General features: G+C 37.5%; 1 protein-coding gene across 2 annotated transcripts; it reads right to left on the reverse strand.

The window, feature by feature from the left end:
* Nucleotides 1-407: 407 nt before the first annotated feature.
* Nucleotides 408-18,894, reverse strand: LOC143017887 (solute carrier family 25 member 44-like). 2 transcript variants are annotated; one of them, XM_076172922.1, is made up of 5 exons: nucleotides 18,756-18,874; nucleotides 18,546-18,641; nucleotides 15,913-16,869; nucleotides 6,870-6,997; nucleotides 408-2,969 (listed from the first exon to the last, which is right to left on the reverse strand). In XM_076172922.1, the coding sequence occupies exons 3-5, from the start codon at nucleotides 16,574-16,576 to the stop codon at nucleotides 2,778-2,780; spliced, it is 984 nt and encodes a 327-aa protein (XP_076029037.1). In that variant the 5' UTR covers nucleotides 16,577-16,869; nucleotides 18,546-18,641; nucleotides 18,756-18,874; the 3' UTR covers nucleotides 408-2,777. The 2 variants fall into 2 exon arrangements, with proteins under 2 accessions (XP_076029037.1, XP_076029036.1); XM_076172921.1 differs by lacking the exon at nucleotides 18,546-18,641 and having other exon boundaries at nucleotides 18,756-18,894.
* Between the last annotated feature and the right edge of the window lie 973 nt (nucleotides 18,895-19,867).

Genomic DNA, 19,867 nt, shown 5'->3' on the forward strand with positions numbered 1-19,867 from the left:
TCTTCCCTTCAACTCTCATCTATACCACATCCATGCACATTAAAAGACCCAAACCTTAGGGCATTGGTTGGAAAACTCCTCCCAGACCCCATTATGCCTTTGCTTTTTTTTTAGGAATGTCCCCTTTGGGGCTACAGAGAGTAGAATGCCTAGTCCTATCCCCGCCCCATTTTTGTTGCTTTTTACAGCTCCAATGGGAACACTATGAGGCAATACTCTTTCTCCCCTACCACAGGGTTCAGCAAAAAAGGAAACAAATATTCAGAGAAGTGGTACAGGCCAGTATTAAGAGTAGGGGGCCAGCATAATGGAGGGACAGTACAAGTAGCCTCATTTCTCTGTGAACAGAGATTCCCTCCATCACAGACAAAATGACATGTGGCTTTTAACCCAACAATAACATGCTCCAATACCCCAAACAGGGTATTGTGGGGCTATGACTGTTACTACTGGAAATTCATCTATTATCAATGCTGATAATGATATGTCCTGTCTATGTACATCTGTACCAAACCAAGGCTGTTTTGTTATATACAGTATCAAGATAATAACCTGACAGATTTTAAACTGATTTATTCATACTCAGAAGATAACACTATTATGTCAGGGTACCTAGATACATCACTCAGTGTTGGGAAACAAATATGGTAAGGCAATCAAACACAGTGCTTTTGGGTTCTGGCTATCAACTTTTATATTGTAATATTATTTTTGTTTGTAATTGTTATCTAATCACTCATAATTTTATATATATACTGTACAACATTTCATTCTGAGGCTGTCTGGGGACTACTAAAACAAGGGAATTTAGGTGTTAACCAAGTATCAGTATCCAACTAACCCCATGGCATACCCATACATAACCACTGGGGTACAGGGCACTTAAAAATAAAGTTTTAAATGATAGGAAATACAGAGGATACAACAATTAAAGAAATTCCTTTTTTCAATTTCCCAAACTTCTGAGGTACTTCATGGGTCTTTGAATGTCTTACAATACCAAATCCCTTTTTTGGCACTCGCTCATCTATCTTTCCCCCTTACAAGAGACACTGCCAAGTCATAAGGCACTCCCACCCATTCCACTCCCATCCACCACCTTTTCTTCTCTCTCATCTTAGCAGGAAAAGGTGGAGTGAAGGTGGAGGTAGAATGTAGATTGAGAGAAGCGAGTAAATGCCTTGGTGGTTTAAAGAGTGTAATGAGGAATAGACATTTGGGAATGGCTGCGAAGAGGAGACTGTATGAAGGAGTGATTGTGCCAACAGCACTGTATGGGGCAGAAACGTGGAACATAAGAGAAGAAGAGAGAAGGAGTTTGAATGTGTTTGAGATGAGGTGTCTGAGAAGTATGGTGGGGGTTACTAGGCTGGATAGAGTGAGAAATGAGGAGGTGAGGAGGAGAACAGGGGTGAAAAAGGATTTGGGAGATAGGGTTGATGAAAGAATATTAGGATGGTTTGGACACATGGAAAGAATGAGTGAAGAAAGACTAGTAAAAGAGGTATGGAAGGCAGATGTGGAGGGAGTGAACATGAGGGGACGTCCTAGGATGAGGTGGATGGATGGGGTGAAGGGGGCTTTGGGGAAGAGGGGAATGTCTGTTGAGGAAGGAAGGGAGAGGACGGAAGACAGAGGTGAGTGGAGAATGGTTGTATATGGATGATGTTGTGACTGCATGAGGAGGAATGGGCAGGGGGGTGGGGGGTGGGGTAGTATGTGTGAGTAATTTTTGACGCAGCCCGAAGGGATTTCTCCCCGTCCTCGCCTTATATGCAAAGGGGGACGGAGAGGGGGGGTCGCCGATTAAATGAAGCGGCCTTGCTGTGGATGTACTGTGTCTTGCGACACTGCTTCTGACCCAGGGCGGTGGGCAGGGTGCAGGGATGACCCATCATCCAGGAGGTGCTCAGATGAGAGGAAGGGTGGGAGGGGTGTGGAGTGTGTTTAGGGATGAAATGGGTGGGAGTGTTTTTATGCCTTTCCCTTTTTGGCTACCTCCCTTGGAAGGGGGAAAAAGCCTTGGTATATGTATATGTATGTATCTTAGCTACTCATGAATGACACGCCATCCCTGTATCCCATCCACTGTTTCTGACTCAGGGCAGTGGGCAGGATATTGAGATGAGCTGTCATCCATGAGGAGCTAAGATGAGAGAGAAGAAAAGGTGGTGGATGGGAGTGGAATGGATGAAAGTGAAATGGGTGGGAGTGGGTACTTGGTTTTTGACTTGGCTACCTCCCTTGTATTGGGGAAAAAGCTCTTGGTATACAGAGAGATGATTGTCAGAGAAGGGATTTGGTATGGGTATTTGGTATAACAATCATAACAAAATACTAAAGCGGGGAATGAGTATACCAATATCATGACCATTAATGAACAGTTCACTCACACATCTATTCTTATTGTGTTATATCTTTAACCATATATACATATACCAAAAGACCTTTTCTTCCTTACAAGGAGGGTAGCTAAGTCAAAGTATACATCCACTCTTTGCCCATCCCACAACTGTCCAAAACCCATTTGTTGTCTCTTCTATCTTGGCTCCTTGTGGATGAGGGGTCATCCCTGTCTGCTACCCACTGCCCAGGTCAGAGGCAATGCAGCAAGACATATTATTATAGGTAATCTACTCGTTTGAGAAAATAAAAATAGCCGTTTGTTTTTAACAATAGCTAACTATACAAAATTACTCTTCATTCACAGGTTACCCAGTTTTACACCTAGTGCTCACTTATACTCAGTTGTACTAACACACAACTGTCCCTCTTCCTTACCAACGCACCTCCTCCTTATACTCTTCACTCACAGAAAACCGCTTGACAGATTCATAGCCAAGTATGATCATGAAGGAAAAAATTACTGTCTGGAACAAACGGGGTGACAAGCCTTTTGTGAAGATACCCAGTTTCTCTTCTGTCCACAGGATGTTGAAAGTGTGGCCAAAGCTTCCAGTTCTCTGCACCTGTGGAAAGAAGAATAATAAATGAAAAGGTTATTGATTAAACTCTAGCTCTCAATTGTATTCATTCTTGCCACTCAAGTCTGGAGATGAGAAGTTTGATGGATGGCAGTTTCAGCCCTCATATAGTCAGGTAACAGAGACCAGGTACCAGCCTCTCAGGGTGAAGTGGGGATTTGTGAGCTCCTCTAGTAATCAAATTAAATGGTCAAGTTCAACCACTGGACAAAAATCAATCAATCAATCAATCAAACAATTACTGCCTCGAGTTTCATATACATGTACAAATACATATATCAAGGGCTTTTTCCCCTTTCAAGAGAGGTAGCCAAAGTCAAAAGTGACAATTCCAATCCCATTCACTACCCCTCCCTCCCTCTCTCCCACACATCTTGGCTCCTCCTGGATAACAGGTCATTCCCTGCACCTCACCCACTATCTTGGGTCAGAAGCAATGCAGCAAGACACAGTACATCCACAGCAAGCCCACTTCATTTAATCAGCGACACCCCCCTCTTCATCCCCTCATGCAGAAACACTGAAGACATAGAAGAATCCCTTCAGGCTGCATCAAAATATCATTCACATGTAACTATTCCCTAACCCCCCCACCCCTTCCATGCATCACAATATCATCCATACACAACCATTCTCCACTCACCCCTATCTTCTGTCCTCTCCCTTCCTTCCTCAACAGACATCCCCCTCTTGCTCAACGTCCCTTCCACATCATCCATCTATCTTATCCTTCATTGCCCCCTCATGTTCACTCCATCTACCTACACATTCCACACTTCTTTTACTAATCTTTCTTCACCTATTCTTTCCATGTATCCAAACCATCCCAATAATCTTTCATCAACCCTATCTCCCATCTCCTTTTCCACCCCTACTCTCCTCCTCACCTCCTCATTTCTCATTCTATGTAACCATATCACCCCTACCATATTTCTCAAGACATCCTCAAGTTTCACTAAATGGAAAACCCACAGTAGCTGGCAATTATGGCCTCACATTTGACATGTGCACGAATTTCACTCACCTTACAGTAAAAACAAATAAGAAAACGAAGAAACTAAGAACAGTTTCAGGCATAGGACTTGGACAGTAGAAAGTAACATTCATCACTACATATAAACTAAGGGTGTGCCGATTGCATTTTTTTGCCGTTGCCAATGCCAATGCCAATTCCTATTTACCATTAATTGCTGATGCTAATACCGATGACGATTCCTACTCACTCTTAGTTGCTGATGCTGATACCGATTCCACTTTACATAATTACGGTACACCAGTTTTAATATAAAGTAATTGAAATATGATTTTTTCTTGCTTTATAATCTATGTAGACTTATATACGACAGATTGGACTACTTTTTAACTATTTTATTATGTATCTACTTTTTATTATGCACTTGTTTCTATAAAAAATTCTTGTTTACAAATATTTTTAAACCAGCATCACTAAGCATAATTAATTAGTAGTTTTATTCTATAAGACAGAAGTACATAATTACTAAAACAATACATATATAAAACAAAAAATTTAAATAATACTTTTTATTATGTTGTTGATGAGCAACTTATTAGACAAAACAAACCTTAATATAAACTTTAAAAATCCTAATAAAATACGTATGATACTACACTCATGCCTCGATTTAACGGACTAAAAGGGGGGAACACCGGTCTGATATACCCGATTGTCCGAAGTTTCCGATACTACTGTATTTCAACGATTACATTACGAAAAAATGAGGAATGAATACAGTACGGTACTTTTACTTAAGCACACTATCCAATCTGTTAGTGTAAATACCTGGGATCTGGCCCAAAATTTTCACCCCAAGAGTACCAAGTCCAAAATTTTCATCAACCGAATACTTCAGCGAATATTGGGTAAGTTGTTCCTTTTGTTTACGAATATCAGACACAGTTTGTTTCTTTACTCCATATCCTCTTCCATACGGTGCCGCCTACGTAGGCGGCATGAGGAGCAAGTGGATACGCGAGGCTGCCCTATCGGCGTCTTGATTATATTTATTGTAGTTGCCCCTGCGTATTGACATACTCTCTAAACTGTCTTCATCACATTTTCTATGGTTATCAAAATTCACGGGTGAAAGAGAGAACGATCGATATAAGCGGTGACTATTTTTTATGATACGAGTATTATGACGCAACATCGTATGTCTGGCAGCTAATGCTACCCGCGAGATTTTGGCCCGGAGTGAAGTGGATATTCATCACACACCTGCTTCACCAACACTCCACTTTCCAACTTTTTAATCAACTGAAGCTTCTGTGATACTGTTAAATTGACTCTTCCTCTTTTCTACAGGATGTACAGGTGCCATGGTTAAAAAAACTGTTGAATTATTTCACAAACAACACACAAAACAGGGCCAAAAAGGTCGAAAAACACGGACCAAACAGCTCCATGTGTTCCGGCACAGTTGTAAACAAAGCGACCATAGGTCATCTGGCGGTCAACTGCAGAAACATCGGATCGCGTCCGGTCGCTCCGGAAGCTACAGATTTTGTCCGTTGCATCCGAAATCCGTTAAAGTGAGGTCCGTTAAATCGATGTATGAGTGTATTTATAAAGATGCCAGATGTTTTTAATTTAGCGATTTTTAAGCCTAAAGTCTACTTACAAAAATTGTATTTTTGAATAACAGAGAATTATCAAGCCAAAATGCATAAAGATGTATAATTATATATTTACTTGTCAAAATGCATATGAAAAAATCTTTATGAATGATTCGTTTGGCTATAAATTGCTGCGGAGTAAGCAGGAGTAAATCCGTCCACCCATTTTTCATATTTATAAGCGGGTAAAATAGACTGAGTCCAATGACGCTCACACAATTTACTCCCATATTACTCTCATTTATTTTCTATTGTAGAAACTTTGCTGTTTCAAAGAATATTAATTATTTTTAGTTTAATTTTATATAAGAAATGCAAAAATAAAATTAAAAATTAATATAATTCGCTCTAACATTTACTCCGACTTGTGCTGTTATTTTAAAAGCATTGGCATCACCATTGGCAAAATATTGCCAATGCCAATTCTGAAACCCGTTCTAAAAAAAAAAGCCAATTCTCGCTGATGCCGATTCACCAAAAAATGCCAATTCTTGCTGATGCCGATTAATCGGCACACCCCTAGTACATACATACATATACCAAAGGCTTCTTCCCCCTACACGGGAGGTAGACAAAAAGAAAAAGGTATAGAAACCACTCCCACCCATTCCATTTCCTATATATTCCACTCCCCTCCACCCTCCTCCCTCCCTCTTATCTTGGCACCTCCTGGATGATGGGTCATCCCTGCATCCTGTCCAGAGCCCTGGGCCAGAAGCAGTGCCACAAGACACACCACATCCACAGCAAGGCCGCTTCATAAATTCAGCGACCCCCCCACTCTCCGGCCCCCCATGCAGAAAAGGAGAAGACAGGGAGAAATCCCTTTGGGTACACCCCTAGTATAAACATTATATAGGAACCACACTTAACCACTTCAGTACAATGATGCCTACATAGGCGTCATGAGGCGTGAGTGGGTACATGAGGATGCCAGCATTGGCCTCTTGATTATATATATATTTTGTAGTTGTACATGAGTTACCCCTGGATTCTGTGAACTGATTTGACCATGTTTTCTGTGTTTATCATTACTCAGAGTAAAAGAGAATGAGCAATATAGCAGTGACTTTATATCTTATAATGCGAGTAGTGTGATGCAAATTACATATGGCAGCCAATGCTGCAAGCAAGAATTTGAGTGTTACTGAAGTAGTTAACTATGTTTCCATAGCATGGTATCCAACAATTAAGAAAACAAAGGAATGAAACAATATAGAATAAAGCCCATATTACGGAGTCCCTGCTGACCTGAAGTCTGGCCCGAATGATATCCAAGGGGTTGGTAAGCAAGGTTGTTGTGATTCCTCCTAAAGGTGCGGCAATGCATTGTAAAAGCAAAGTAGAGGTGCCGGATGGTGCCATATTTGCCAATTGTTCTGAAATAAGGAGAGATAAGGTTACATTTCTTCTCTACTCGTTTGATAATTGCTTATCATTTTCTATTTTTATTCATATATAAAGGAAAAAAAATCCTTTTTATTTTAACAATTAATTAATGCAAATAGATTGGAAAATGTATCAAATTAACATTTAAAACACCTAGGCCCAAATTAAAAAACAATACTGACATCTTTATTCAACCTCCCTTGGACACACATCTACGAGTATCTACCTATATATCAAGGGCCTCTTTCCCCTTATATGGGAGGTTGCCAATCCCCACCCCTCCTATGCACCAGACATCTGTTTCCCTCTCCTCTTAGCTCCCCATGGATGAAGGGTCACCCCTGTCTCCTGGCCAGTGGGATGGCCCTTCAATTTGGAAAAGTGCACATATCCATCTTGAAACCTGAGCATAATTTAAGCCCATTTAAACCTTTACCTCCAAATAGATGGAAAGAATGACCCTATGAACTATATATACAAATATCTATATGGATGAAATTGGCAGTTCCTGACAAATCTATCAAAATAAACACCATGTGAGGATGGAGCCTTTATTGGTACCACATTATACTTTTTACAAGTACTTCATAAAGTTGTAAAAAGAAAAAAATTTACCAATAAAAGCTCCATCCTCACATTTACTTACCAAGGATTTCTTTCCCTTATAAGGGAGGTTGCCAAGTCAAAGGCACACACCCACTCCCACCCATTCCACTCCGATCTACCACCCTCGTTTCACTCTCATCGTAGCTCCTCATGGATAAAGGGTCATTCCTGTCTCCTAGCCACTGTCTGGGTCAGAAGCAATGCCGCATGACACAGCACATCCACAGTAAGGCCACTTCACATACACATGTGAAAAATAGAGATGGGAGAATTCCCTTCTGGCTGCATCAAAATATCATCCACACACAACCACCCTCCATTCCCTTCCATTCACTGCCCCCTCCCTTCCTTGCTCAATGGACACACACACACACACACACACACACACAATCGTCGGATTAATGGCAAAGATTGGAACTCCGGAAAAATGCAATTTTTGTGGATTTCAACTACGAAGGAGTACCTTTTTGTATTAGTAGGGAAGGGGAAAGCTCGTGGTGTAGAAAGGTGATGAAAGGGGAGAAGGGAAGGGATTACAGAAGGAAATGAGGAGGGAGACAAACGGGCTCCCCCGACAGCAGAAAAAATATAAACAAGAGGTCTGCTGACAACACAGAGGAAATCGAAAATATCAGTAAAAGCATTAAGGTTAGAAATATAGATAAGAACAACACAATGGAAAGTGAAAATAATAATTTCCATGGATCTAATGAGGGGGGTATGCCAACCTCCCCCGATTAGCAAGTCTAGAAGAAAAACTAGAGAAAATGACCGAACATTGGGAGAGTAGGTTTGGTCAACTTACACGGATAGCGCAGAGAGTTGATAAATTGGAAGAGTTAAAGAAGGAGAACCAAACCCTAACTAAAGAAATAGAAGAATTAAAAAGACAGTTAAAAGAAGTAAAAGATGAGAATGAAGAATTAAAGAGGAATAATAAAGAGAATAAAGAGTCCATAGCAAAACAAGTACAGGGTTGGAAAAAAGTCCAAGAGAATAACAAAATTGTATTTAAGGATATAGTGGCACAACAGATGAAAGATCAAACTAAAGACACAATTATCAAAGTGATGAGGGAGGAAGAGAATATAGTGAGAGACTTACTGGATAAAAAGAAATGTATAATTATATTGGGGATGGAAGAGAAGTATAATACAAATTGGACTACAAGAATAAAGGAGAAGGAGAAAGTAAATTAAGATCAAATTCAGGTCACAAACAACAGCAGAGAATATCTTAGCAAAACCAGGGAAACTAGCAAACAGTGAACAATTTAAACAGATATGGATAAAAAGAGAAATGAATAAAGACGAAAAAGAGGATGAGAAAGCAAAAAGACAAGAAGCTAAGGAAAAAAACGAGAAAAGAACAGAGACAGAAAAAGAGAAATTCTATTGGAGAGTAGTGAATATGAAAGTGAGAAAATGGTACATAGCAGAGAAAAATGGACAGGGAACAGAAAACACGATGGAAGTAGCAGAAAATTGAAAATGTCTTACACAAATATAGATGGCTTAATAACAGGCTTAAACGAATTGAATGATTACCTGAAAAAGAACTGGACATAATGGGAATTGTGGAGACAAAATTGAAAGGTCCACTACCACCCAACAGTGTAGGACATGGTGCATATAATTGTTGGATTAGAAACAGAGAGGTAAAACAAGGGGGTGGAGTTATGTTCCTAAGAAGGATATAAATGTGAGGAATGTCACATATGGAAAAAATAGAGTAGAGATGATTATGATGGAAGCGAAAGACAAAGATAGGAAGAGCATAAAGTTTGTAATAAATTATGTGCCTCCTAAAACAGCCTTGTGGGAAGAGAGAGAACATAAAAGTATGTTAGAAGACACAAGGATAACATTAAATAAGATAATGGAAGATGGAGGAAGAATAGTTATAATGGGTGACTTTAATTGTAAAGAAGTCTGCTGGGAAGAGATGACACAGTAAAGGCTGTGGACGACTCATGGGGAAATGTACTACTTGATATGATTATTGACCACACAATGATGCAATGGATTCAAGAGAACACTAGGTATAGAAATGAAGAACCATCGAGACTGGACCTAATAATCACATCAGAACCTGAAATAGTGGAAAAGATTGAATATAAGACACCAATAAGTAAAAGTGACCACATATTGGTTGAAATGGAACTAAATGAGGAAAAATACATAAAAAGAAATGAACAATATAGAAAAGGAAGATTGATGTATGAAAAAACAAATTTTGATAAAATAAGAGAATTCTTTCAAAAAGAAGACTGGGAAAGAATATACAAAGAGGAAACAACAGTGGAAGAGAAATGGAATATTTTGACAAGAATTTATAAAGAAGGAGTGGAAAAGTATGTCCCAAGACAAAAGCAAGAAAAAGAATATGTAAAGTGCTGGTACAACAAAAGTTGTAGGGAGTTAAAAGACAAAAGAGATAAAGCTTGGACAAAATGGAAAAATACAAAAGACCTGAAAAATGGAAAATATATACTAGTTATAGAAATGAATATGTACAAGTGTGCAGAGAAAAAAATACGAAAAAGATGTCATAGAAAAATGTAAAGACCAACCAAAACTATTTTACAGATTTGTAAATAACAAAGTGAAAAACAAACAAGATTTAGAGAAACTATGACAAGGAACTGAATACACAGAGGAAATAGAAATGGCAGAAATTATGAACAAGCATTTTAAATCACTGTTTACAAGGGAGAACATACAACCTAGTGATATCGAATGGGAGGAAAAAGTCCCCCCCATGAAAGAAATAGAAGTAACAAAGAATGAAATAATGAAACACTTGAATAATCTTGATGTCAGAAAATTGCATGGACCAGATGAAATAGCAAACTGGATTTTGAGAGAATGCAGGAACGAACTGGCAGACAAAGTACATAGCCTTATAAACAGTTCATTGAAAGAAGGAAAAGTTCCAAAAGATTGGAGAAGAGCAAATAAAGTACCTATATATAAAGGGGGAAATAAAGAAGACCCTACCAACTATAGACCAGTCTCTCTAACAAGCACGATAGCAAAAATTTGTGAAAGAATTATCAAAAGTAGATGGGTAAGGCATTTAGAAAAAAACAATGTACTAAATCCAAGACAATTCGGATTCAGACAAGGACGATCATGCGTCACAAACTTAATATGTTTCTATTCAAGGCTAGTAGATATAATACAAGAAAGAGATGGATCGATTGTGCATTTCTAGACCTTAAAAACACTTTTGACAAGGTGCCACATAAGAAGTTGCTTAAGAAATTAGAAACTGAAGGAGGAATACAGGGCAAACTGCTGAAATGGATGGAAGACTTTTTGCAAGAAAGAAAAATGAGAGTGGTGATAAGAGGCAAACACTCTAATTGGGATGAAGTGATAAGTGGTGTTCCACAAGGAACAGCGCTGGCCCCAATAATGTTTGCTATATATATTAATGATATGGATGAAGGAATTGAAAGTTATATGAGCTTCTTTGCAGATGATGCAAAAGTGTTGAAAAAAGTGAACACTGAAGAAGATTGTGAGTCACTACAGAGTGATCTCAATAAAGTATAGGAATGGAGTAGGAAGTGGGAGATGGAGTTCAATACTAAGGAGTGTAGTATAATGGAATTTGGAAAAAGCAAAAACAGAATAACAGGATCATATAAATTGGGAGAAGAAGGAATAAAAAAAGTAGAAAATGAGAAGGACCTGGGAGTCATTATTATGAATAATATGTCACCTGAGAAACATACAAACAAGATTTTTGGAGAAACTTATAATTTAATAAGAACAATCAAAGTGGCATTTACATACCTGGATGAAGAAATGGTGAAGAAAATACTAATCACTTTGATAAGACCAAGATTGGAATATACAGCTACAATGTGGTCACCAAGTACAAAAAAAATGTATAACAAAACTTGAAAGAATACAAGGAGCAATTACAAAATTGGCACCAACACTCTCAAAACTATCATATGAAGAGAGACTAGCAAAACTTGAGCTACAGACATTAGAGCAAAGAAGAGAGAGAGGAGATTTGATAGCTATTTACAGAATCATGAAAGGCATAGAAACTATTGATAGAGAGGATCTAATAAAATGGGATGATAGAAATACAAGAGGACACAGAAAGAAAATCAAGAAAGACAGCTATAGAAGAGATCTGAAAAAGAACAGCTTTCCTCACAGAGTAATAGACATTTGGAACAAGTTAGATGAGAAAGTGGTGTGTGCAAAAACAATACATGAATTTAAAAACAGTTTAGATAAAATGAGATATGAAGACAGGACACCACGAGCATAGCTCCCCTTCCCGTAAAATACAACTAGGTAAATACACACCTAGTACAAAAAAAAAAAAAAGGAAATTAGAAAGAATTCAAAGAGCATCTACACTCTCATATTTGACATACGAACAAAGATTGGATAAATTACATCTATCAACACTAGAACAGAGAAAAGAAAGAGGTGATTTGCTGACCATTTACAGAATTATGAAAGGGATGGAAGTTCTCGATAGATAAGGTCAGTGCTCAATCGTTCGTTCTCTTTCACCCGTGTATTTTGATAACCATAGAAAACTGATGAAGCCAGTTTAGAGAGAATGAAAATTACGTAGGTACGACTACAATAAATATAATCAAGATGGCGACGTCGGCAACATCGAGTACCCATTTGCTCCTCATGCTGCCTACGTAGGCATCACCGTATGGAAGTGGTTAAAATGGGACAGAAGAAAAACAAGAGAACACAAGAAGAAGCTAAAGAAGGACAGTTACAGAAGAGATTTGAAAAAGATAGCTTCCCACACAGTGAATGATGTCTGGAACAAACTAAATGGGGCAACAGTGTGTGCCAAAACTATACAAGATTTTAAGAACAAACTGGATGTGGAGAGATATGAAAACGGGTCACTATGAGCACAGCTCTCGTCCCATAATATACAACTAGGTAAATACACACACACAAATGATATCAGAAGAAATACTATCAAAAGCGGCAAAAATAGCAGCCAATGAAAAATACAAAAAAAAAAAAAAATGAATGAAGAGGAAATAGAGTAAGATAGGGCACTAAGAAGTGAAGTCAAGGAAAAAATAAGAAAAGAACGGATACTGAAAAAAATTAGTTTTTTTGGAGAATGCTGGATCTGAGGCTGCGAAAATGGTACATCAGAAAAATGGAAACATAAACCAAAAAAAGAGAAGAAAGGAAGAAATTAAAAGTGGCATATACAAACATGGATGGTATGATTTCTGGAATAAATGAATTAAACGACAATTTGTCAATAGAGAAACTAGACATAATGGGAATTGTGGAGACAAAAATAAAAGGTCCTATGCAATCAAGTATGGTGGGACAAGGTTTATACAACCTTTGGTCAAAAAACAGAATGGACAAACAGGGGGGGAGTTGTCATGCTACTGACTAGAAAGGGCCTAAATGTAATAAAGGCAACAGAAGGAAAGGATAACATGAAATTGACCACAATTAAAGTCAAAAATAGCAGTATGAAAAGTAGAAAGTTCACAGATGTATGTGCCCCCAAAAACTAAGACTTGGACTGACAACGAACACTCAAAATTACTTGAAGACACAAAGAATGAATTAACTGAGACACTGAAATACAGAGAAAACATAGTAATTATGGGTGACTTTAATGTAAAGGAAATAAATTGGGAAGAATTGATAATAAAAGGTGGAGAGGAACCCTGGGGTAATGTCCTACTGGATATGACCATTGACTACACATTGACTCAATGGGTCAAAGAAAACACCAGATACATACAAAGCGAAGAGCCATCGAGACTAGACTTGATATTCACTTCTGAGCCTGAAATTGTGGAAGAAATGAACTATAAGGCACCAATTGGAAAGAGTGACCACATACTAATAGAGTTCGAGCTTAAAGAACAAAATGTTGTGAGAAGAAATGAGAAACACAGAGAAGGAAGATTAATGTACAACAAAACTGACTGTAAAATTTAGAAAAAAAAATAAAAAATGCTAGTTGGGAAAAATTTGCAAATGATGAAATAAAGATGGAAGAGAAATTGAACATTTTTAAAGAAATATATAAGGAGGGAACAGATAAATATGTACCTAAGCAGAAACAGAAAAGGGTATACATAAAGTGCTGGTATAATAACAAGTGTAGCGATGCTAAATATAGAAGAGACAAAACCTGGAAAAGATGGAAAAGAGACAAAAATGTGACTAAATGGCAAATATACATCAAACTGAGCAAAAAAAGAAACTATGAAAAAAGAAACTATGAAAAAGATATTGTAGACAAATGCAAAGACCAACCTAAACTATTTTACAGATATGTAAATGATAAACTACAAGACAACCATGAAATAGTGAAACTACGTGAAGGAAATAAAGAATACATAGGAGATGTAGAAATGGCTGAAGTAATGACCAGACACTTTAGGTCTGTATTTACAGTTGAAAGCTCACAAATGTGGGATGATGGACACCAAGAAAGATTCCCCAAAATGAAAGAAATAACAGTGACACAGAAAGAAATAAGGGACCAAATAAGGAAACTCAATGTCAGAAAATCACATGGGCCAGAGGGAATAGCGAACTGGATATTAAAAGATAAAATGCACAAGATAATTGACTTCTCACTCAAAGAAGGAATAGTACCACAAGATTGGAAAAATGCAAATATTGTACCAATACATACGGGAGGAGATAAAGAAAATCCAACAAAATATAGACCGGTATCCCTTACAAGTACAATTGCAAAAACATGCGAAAGTTATAAAAAATAAATGGACTAAACACTTGGAAGAGAACAATATACTAAACCCCAACCAATTTGGATTTTGAAGTGGAAGATCATGTACTACAAACTTAATATGCTTTTACTCAGATTGGTAGAAATAATACAAGAAAGAGATGGTTGGGCAGACTGTGCCTTCTTAGACTTACAAAAGGCTTTTGACAAAGTACCACACAAAAAGCTACTAAGAAAAATTGAAATAGGTGGAATACAGGGAAAATTATTGGAATGGATGAAAGACTTCTTCAACGGAAGAAAAATGAGAGTGGTACTTAGAGAAAATAACTCAAATTGGGTAAATATGGTAAGTGGGATCCCCCAAAGCTCTGTGTCAGCTCCGATAATGTTTGCTGTTTATATAAACGACATGGATGAAGGCATCGAATGCTATATAAACTTCTTTGCAGATGATATTAAACTATTGAAGAGAGTAAGTACAGAAGAAGATTGCAAATCTTTTCAAGAAGACATGGAAAAAGTCTGGAAATGGAGTATAAAGAACGAGTATAAAGACTTTTTCCAATCTGTCAATGTTTCTATGCATAATCGACCAAAATAGCAAAACATTATCATACACATAGACCTAACAAGATTAGGGCAAAACTAAACATGGAGATTAATGTCTAAAATTACCTGAACCTTTCTTGTAAAACTGGAACATTATATAAGACAGGGTGTCATCTCGTAAGAAGTCATCAATTAAACTTTTTACTCTAAAGAACCACAAACCCTCATAGCACTTAGTGGTTACTCTGAATGGCTAGAGATTACTATCAATTCCTCTAAAATAGTACCATTTCTATATACTATACTTTGTTTATGCATGGACAGGCAATTTTATGCAAATGAGAAGACCCTGGCCTGTTAGATATTTCAGAGAAATAACTTCTGACCAAAGTTTTATCTTTAAAAATAAAATTCTTATCTTTAAAATAACCTCTCCTGATTTAAAACAAAATATATCCTATCAAAGGAGACAAACAACTCATCACATTACAATTCACATATGATAGATGTTAATGGGAATGACAGTAGTACAAGAAAGTTGGGTAGAGTAATTCAGGGATTTGTTGAATGTGGGGGAGGCTGGGAAAGGATTCACTATGGCAGTGTGAGATGTAGGAAAATTACTGTGATTGGTGAAGAAAATAATTGGGCTATAGGAAAAGATGAGATAAAAGAGCACCAAAATGGATGAAAGCTGGAATGGCACTTAGATTAGATAGGCATCATGTTGGGCATCTGACCAAGTGAGGAACAGTTATAATGGACTGGTTAGTGTGGTTCTTTAACATGTGCCTGCAGGAGGGTAATATGCCACAGAACTGGAAGAGCACATGTATAGTTCCACCAAACAGAGGAAAAGGGGACAAATATGAATGTAATAGCTTTGCAGGAATCAGTTTAAGTGTAGCTCAAATGATAAATGAGAGGGTGTTAAGAGGATAAGGAAAGGAACATTGTGAGTAATCAAATGGTAAGAAGAAATAAAGTTATGCTAAAATTTGGTTACCTTGATAGAAATGATAGAAGGTCCACCATAGAGCTGAGTTTGGAACATATGCACTTATTGAAGCCAAGTATCCTCTGTAGAATCCTATAACACCATCCATTCTATATACTTCTTTTGTTATAGCTAAAAATGTCTGAAACTTGGTTTTGTGCTTATAGTTTATATTCAGAGGGTTTACAACTACTTTCCTCTTTCCTCGTTTTTCCAGCTGTCCAAGAACCATCATATGCTGGGATATGACATCAAATGGAACAACAATGGTCTGCCCCACAAGTGATGCACATCCACCTCCAATCATTGCACGGACTGTTGAGTCCTGAACATTATTCTGCTGTAAGAAGTGTCTGACAGTTTCATAAGTAGTGATGTATGAAATTCCAGACACAATTTGAAATGCACTGACCCAGAATCCTTTATATAATCCCCCAAAGCCTTCATATTTAAAAATTTTTCTAAATGCATCAAAAGTTCCTCTATATGCCTCCGAGTGCTTCTGAATCTGTATGCGGGTCTTGATTACTGTAAAAGGATAGAGGCAACAGCGCACAGAAAATGAACTGAGCATTGAAAGTGGGAAGAATTTGTACTTGTTCATCATATCCCACTCAATGGTGCGGATGTATGTTCCATTGCCATCCATGTGTGATATATCAAGTGTCTGCATCGTTCAATAATAAAAATCAGAATGACTGCTTTTTTCAACAGTTACATAATTATGATTCAACTTAACATTCTCATTGTACTGTAATTCACACCATCAAAGATCAGACTCTTAAATTCTGCGATTTCCTTTCATTTTCTTGATCATTTTACTAAAAGAATGAGGGAATAATGTCAATATATATCTTCTTACTAGAATGAATACAATTCTAGGATGGTGATTTGTTTCTTTCTTTTTGCTTTATTATCTCCCATTGCCTCTTCACGCTTGGCTTTTTCAGCATTTTCATGTCATACCTGGAAAAGAAGGAAAAGAATTAAAAGAAGTGGTCTAGAAATTATTTCTTCATACAATTATTGTGTCTCAGGTTAGAGCAGGGGCCAATCTTTTCCACCGAGTACCACATGAGAAGGAGTCACACAGTTGTACACCAGTCCTCCATCACATAGTCCATTAAAAACTATAAAATTACCATCAAAGCAATATTCTACTCAAACCTCTACAATAACCTACCCCTAAAACTCCAAATGTCCATACAAAAATATACACACTTAGATCATAAAAAAAAATACCTAGACTGCCAAATTCTATACTTCAATCTCCTTCAATACAATAGTAATTGATTTCTTGCAACCAACAAACTTTTTTTTTTCCTGAAAAAAAAAAATCTATTATAAAATCAGTACTGGAGCTGACAAAGAGCACTGGACACTTGTTTCCGTTTACTCTAAAGAACCATCACCATCATGAGTGCATCCCTGGACAGAAACAATAACATTACATAAGTGACTGCTGATCCACCTCTTACCTTCATTACCTTACATTACCAAACCTACATTAACTTAACCAAATCCTCTACTCAAAAAAAAAGCTGATTTTTTTCTTCATGTCACTTGCATCTTTCTTCCAATTCTTTCCATCTAGGGACACATTAGTCCTAAGATAGAAACTTTCAATTACTTAATAGTTGATACTTGACTACCAATCCAGCTTGCACCTTACCTAACCTAATCTAACCAAACCCTCTGCTCTTGGTGATATGCAACTCCCTTGCAGGCATATTTTTCGCAAGTCCTTCTGTCCTTTGGATTCACCTCTACTGTCACTGGCTCTCTAGGGAGAAAGACAGACAAGATCACACTTGCCTGAATAGCAAAAACAAAAAAAAAACAAAAAATCGAGAAAATAGTAATTTTAGGGATGCACAGTATCCATAAACTTATAATTTCACTCATTTTTAGCTTCATAGTATCCTACAGTGTACAAGTGTAAAAATTCACCTAGTGACCCAATAATTCTCTCAGCTTGAGGTTTTTCACTCAATTTGACATTGTTCTCTCAGTTTGACGTTGTTCTCTCTGTTTGGGTTTGTTCTTTCAGGAAATTCAGCTTGAGGCTGTTCCCTCAGTTTGAGGTTGGTCTCTTAGTCTGAGGTTGTTCTCTCAGACTTAGTCTGAGGTTGTTCTCTCAGACTAAGTCTGAGGTTGTTCTCTCAGTTTGAGGTTGTTCTCTCAGACTTAGTCTGAGGTTGTTCTCTCAGTTTAAGGTTGTTCTCTCCGTTTGAGGATGGTCTCTCAGTTTGAGGTTGTTCTCTCAGTCTGAGGTTGTTCTTTCAGTATGAAGTTGTCCAACCCAATAACCTACAGCTCTGACACTAATCATGTATTACTCTTATATCCAATTACAGTATACTCTAAATTAGTATTTTATAACAATTGGTTAAGCTGAAAAACTTAAATGCCTAATACTTACAATTCTACTTTAGTAGGGAATATGTTAATTTCTTATTTTATTAAGACCTTTTCATATATTTAATATTATGTTCATATATTTTTTTCTTGCTGCCAACATGCTATTTTATTACCCACGACGTCTAAGTTGTACTCCTTCAGCTAGAAAAGTTAATAAAATCATGATAGGCACATTAACTTGTCATTAAAGAGTTCTGCATTTCGCACCGATAGTGACTTACGTTTGGATGTAGCAATGCTGATTTGGCAAGAATACAAGATGTGTTTATTACAGTAAACAAAACAGTTCTTGTTGGCCTCGTCCTAAGGGAGAGTGCCTGAAACAACAATGTCATTGGGTGTACAAACACCTTAGACGGTACCAAACTAAAAAGAAAAAAATCTTTAATATTCATCCAATTACAGTTACCTACAGCGGTCGTTACACTTACTATTATAATTATATACGAGTCACATCAAAACTGTTCACCACCGATCTCGGTTACGAAAACATGCTCCAATGTATCAGCTGATTGCGTGTACCCAGACATATATTTTCAATAAATACCATTGCCTAAAGTAGCCATACGAGTTAAAGGAATTTATCTAAAAGTTAGAAAACTGCGCATAAACCGAAAATTGTGGACACTTGGTTTTTATTTCTTTTAAAAGTCTATATAGGAATGAAAAGCAATAATGCCAGATTGCGTAACCCAAATAACATTACAGAGAACGGGCAGTGAGAGAATCCTAAACTTCATTATTTAGCTTTAGTTTTGCAGTAAACAATAATTTTATAAGCAAATCAAGACAATATCAATACAAATGAATTATTAAACAAACGTAAAGAATATAGACTAAGTCACATGTAAAAATATCTTAATATATTAGGGATAACTCAAAAAAGCCCGATGAGGGACTTTTTTCCACTGAGGTCCCATAAGTTACTAGAAAACAAAAGTATACGAAAATGCTTATATGGAAGAATACTGCAATACATGTAGTAGTTTGACACAAATATTGACTAAATCTATGGACAATAAAAACTGACTAGACAATAATACTTGTACCGAAATCCCTGGACAGTGGGAGAAGGAAAGAGGATGACTGGCATCAAAATGTCTCATACATTGGGAAATTGGGGAAAGGGGATAGCTGCAGTTGGGATCCAGGATCCAGGAACTTCGGGAACAAATAGGGACCGTGCTTGCCCCTTCCACTGCAAGCACGTAGTTTCGAAAGACTAGAGGAATGTGTTTCTCGGAAAAAGGTGGAGGGGGTGGCAAACACGAGGTGTAAATTACAGGCTTAATCTTTCACTTGACATTTATTGTATTTTATGGAGCCTCCACAATTCAAACATGAATACATACATACATATACCAAAGGCTTTTTCCCACTTACACGGGAGATAGCCAAAAAACAAAAACACAAAAACCACTCCCACCCATACCATCCCCTACATACTCCACTCCCCACTACCCTCTTCCCTCCCTCTTATCTTGGCACTTCCTGGATGATGGGTCATCCCTGCATCTTGTCCACTGCCCTGGGTCAGAAGCAG

Source organism: Oratosquilla oratoria, chromosome 33 (assembly GCF_046742065.1).
Source record: "Oratosquilla oratoria isolate Oo_2021 chromosome 33, ASM4674206v1, whole genome shotgun sequence".
Classification (NCBI taxonomy): domain Eukaryota; kingdom Metazoa; phylum Arthropoda; class Malacostraca; order Stomatopoda; family Squillidae; genus Oratosquilla; species Oratosquilla oratoria.

What these genes read in the sequence shown, in the direction of transcription:
- LOC143017887 (XM_076172921.1), bottom strand. Translation starts at nt 16,576, where the DNA reads ATGCAGACACTTGATATATCACACATGGATGGCAATGGAACATACATC. An exon ending in CTTCTATCATTTCTATCAAG is followed by an intron (nt 6,998 to 15,912) that starts GTAACCAAATTT and finishes TCCTTATTTCAG; the next exon opens with AACAATTGGCAAATATGGCA. An exon ending in TCATTCGGGCCAGACTTCAG is followed by an intron (nt 2,970 to 6,869) that starts GTCAGCAGGGAC and finishes TTCTTTCCACAG; the next exon opens with GTGCAGAGAACTGGAAGCTT.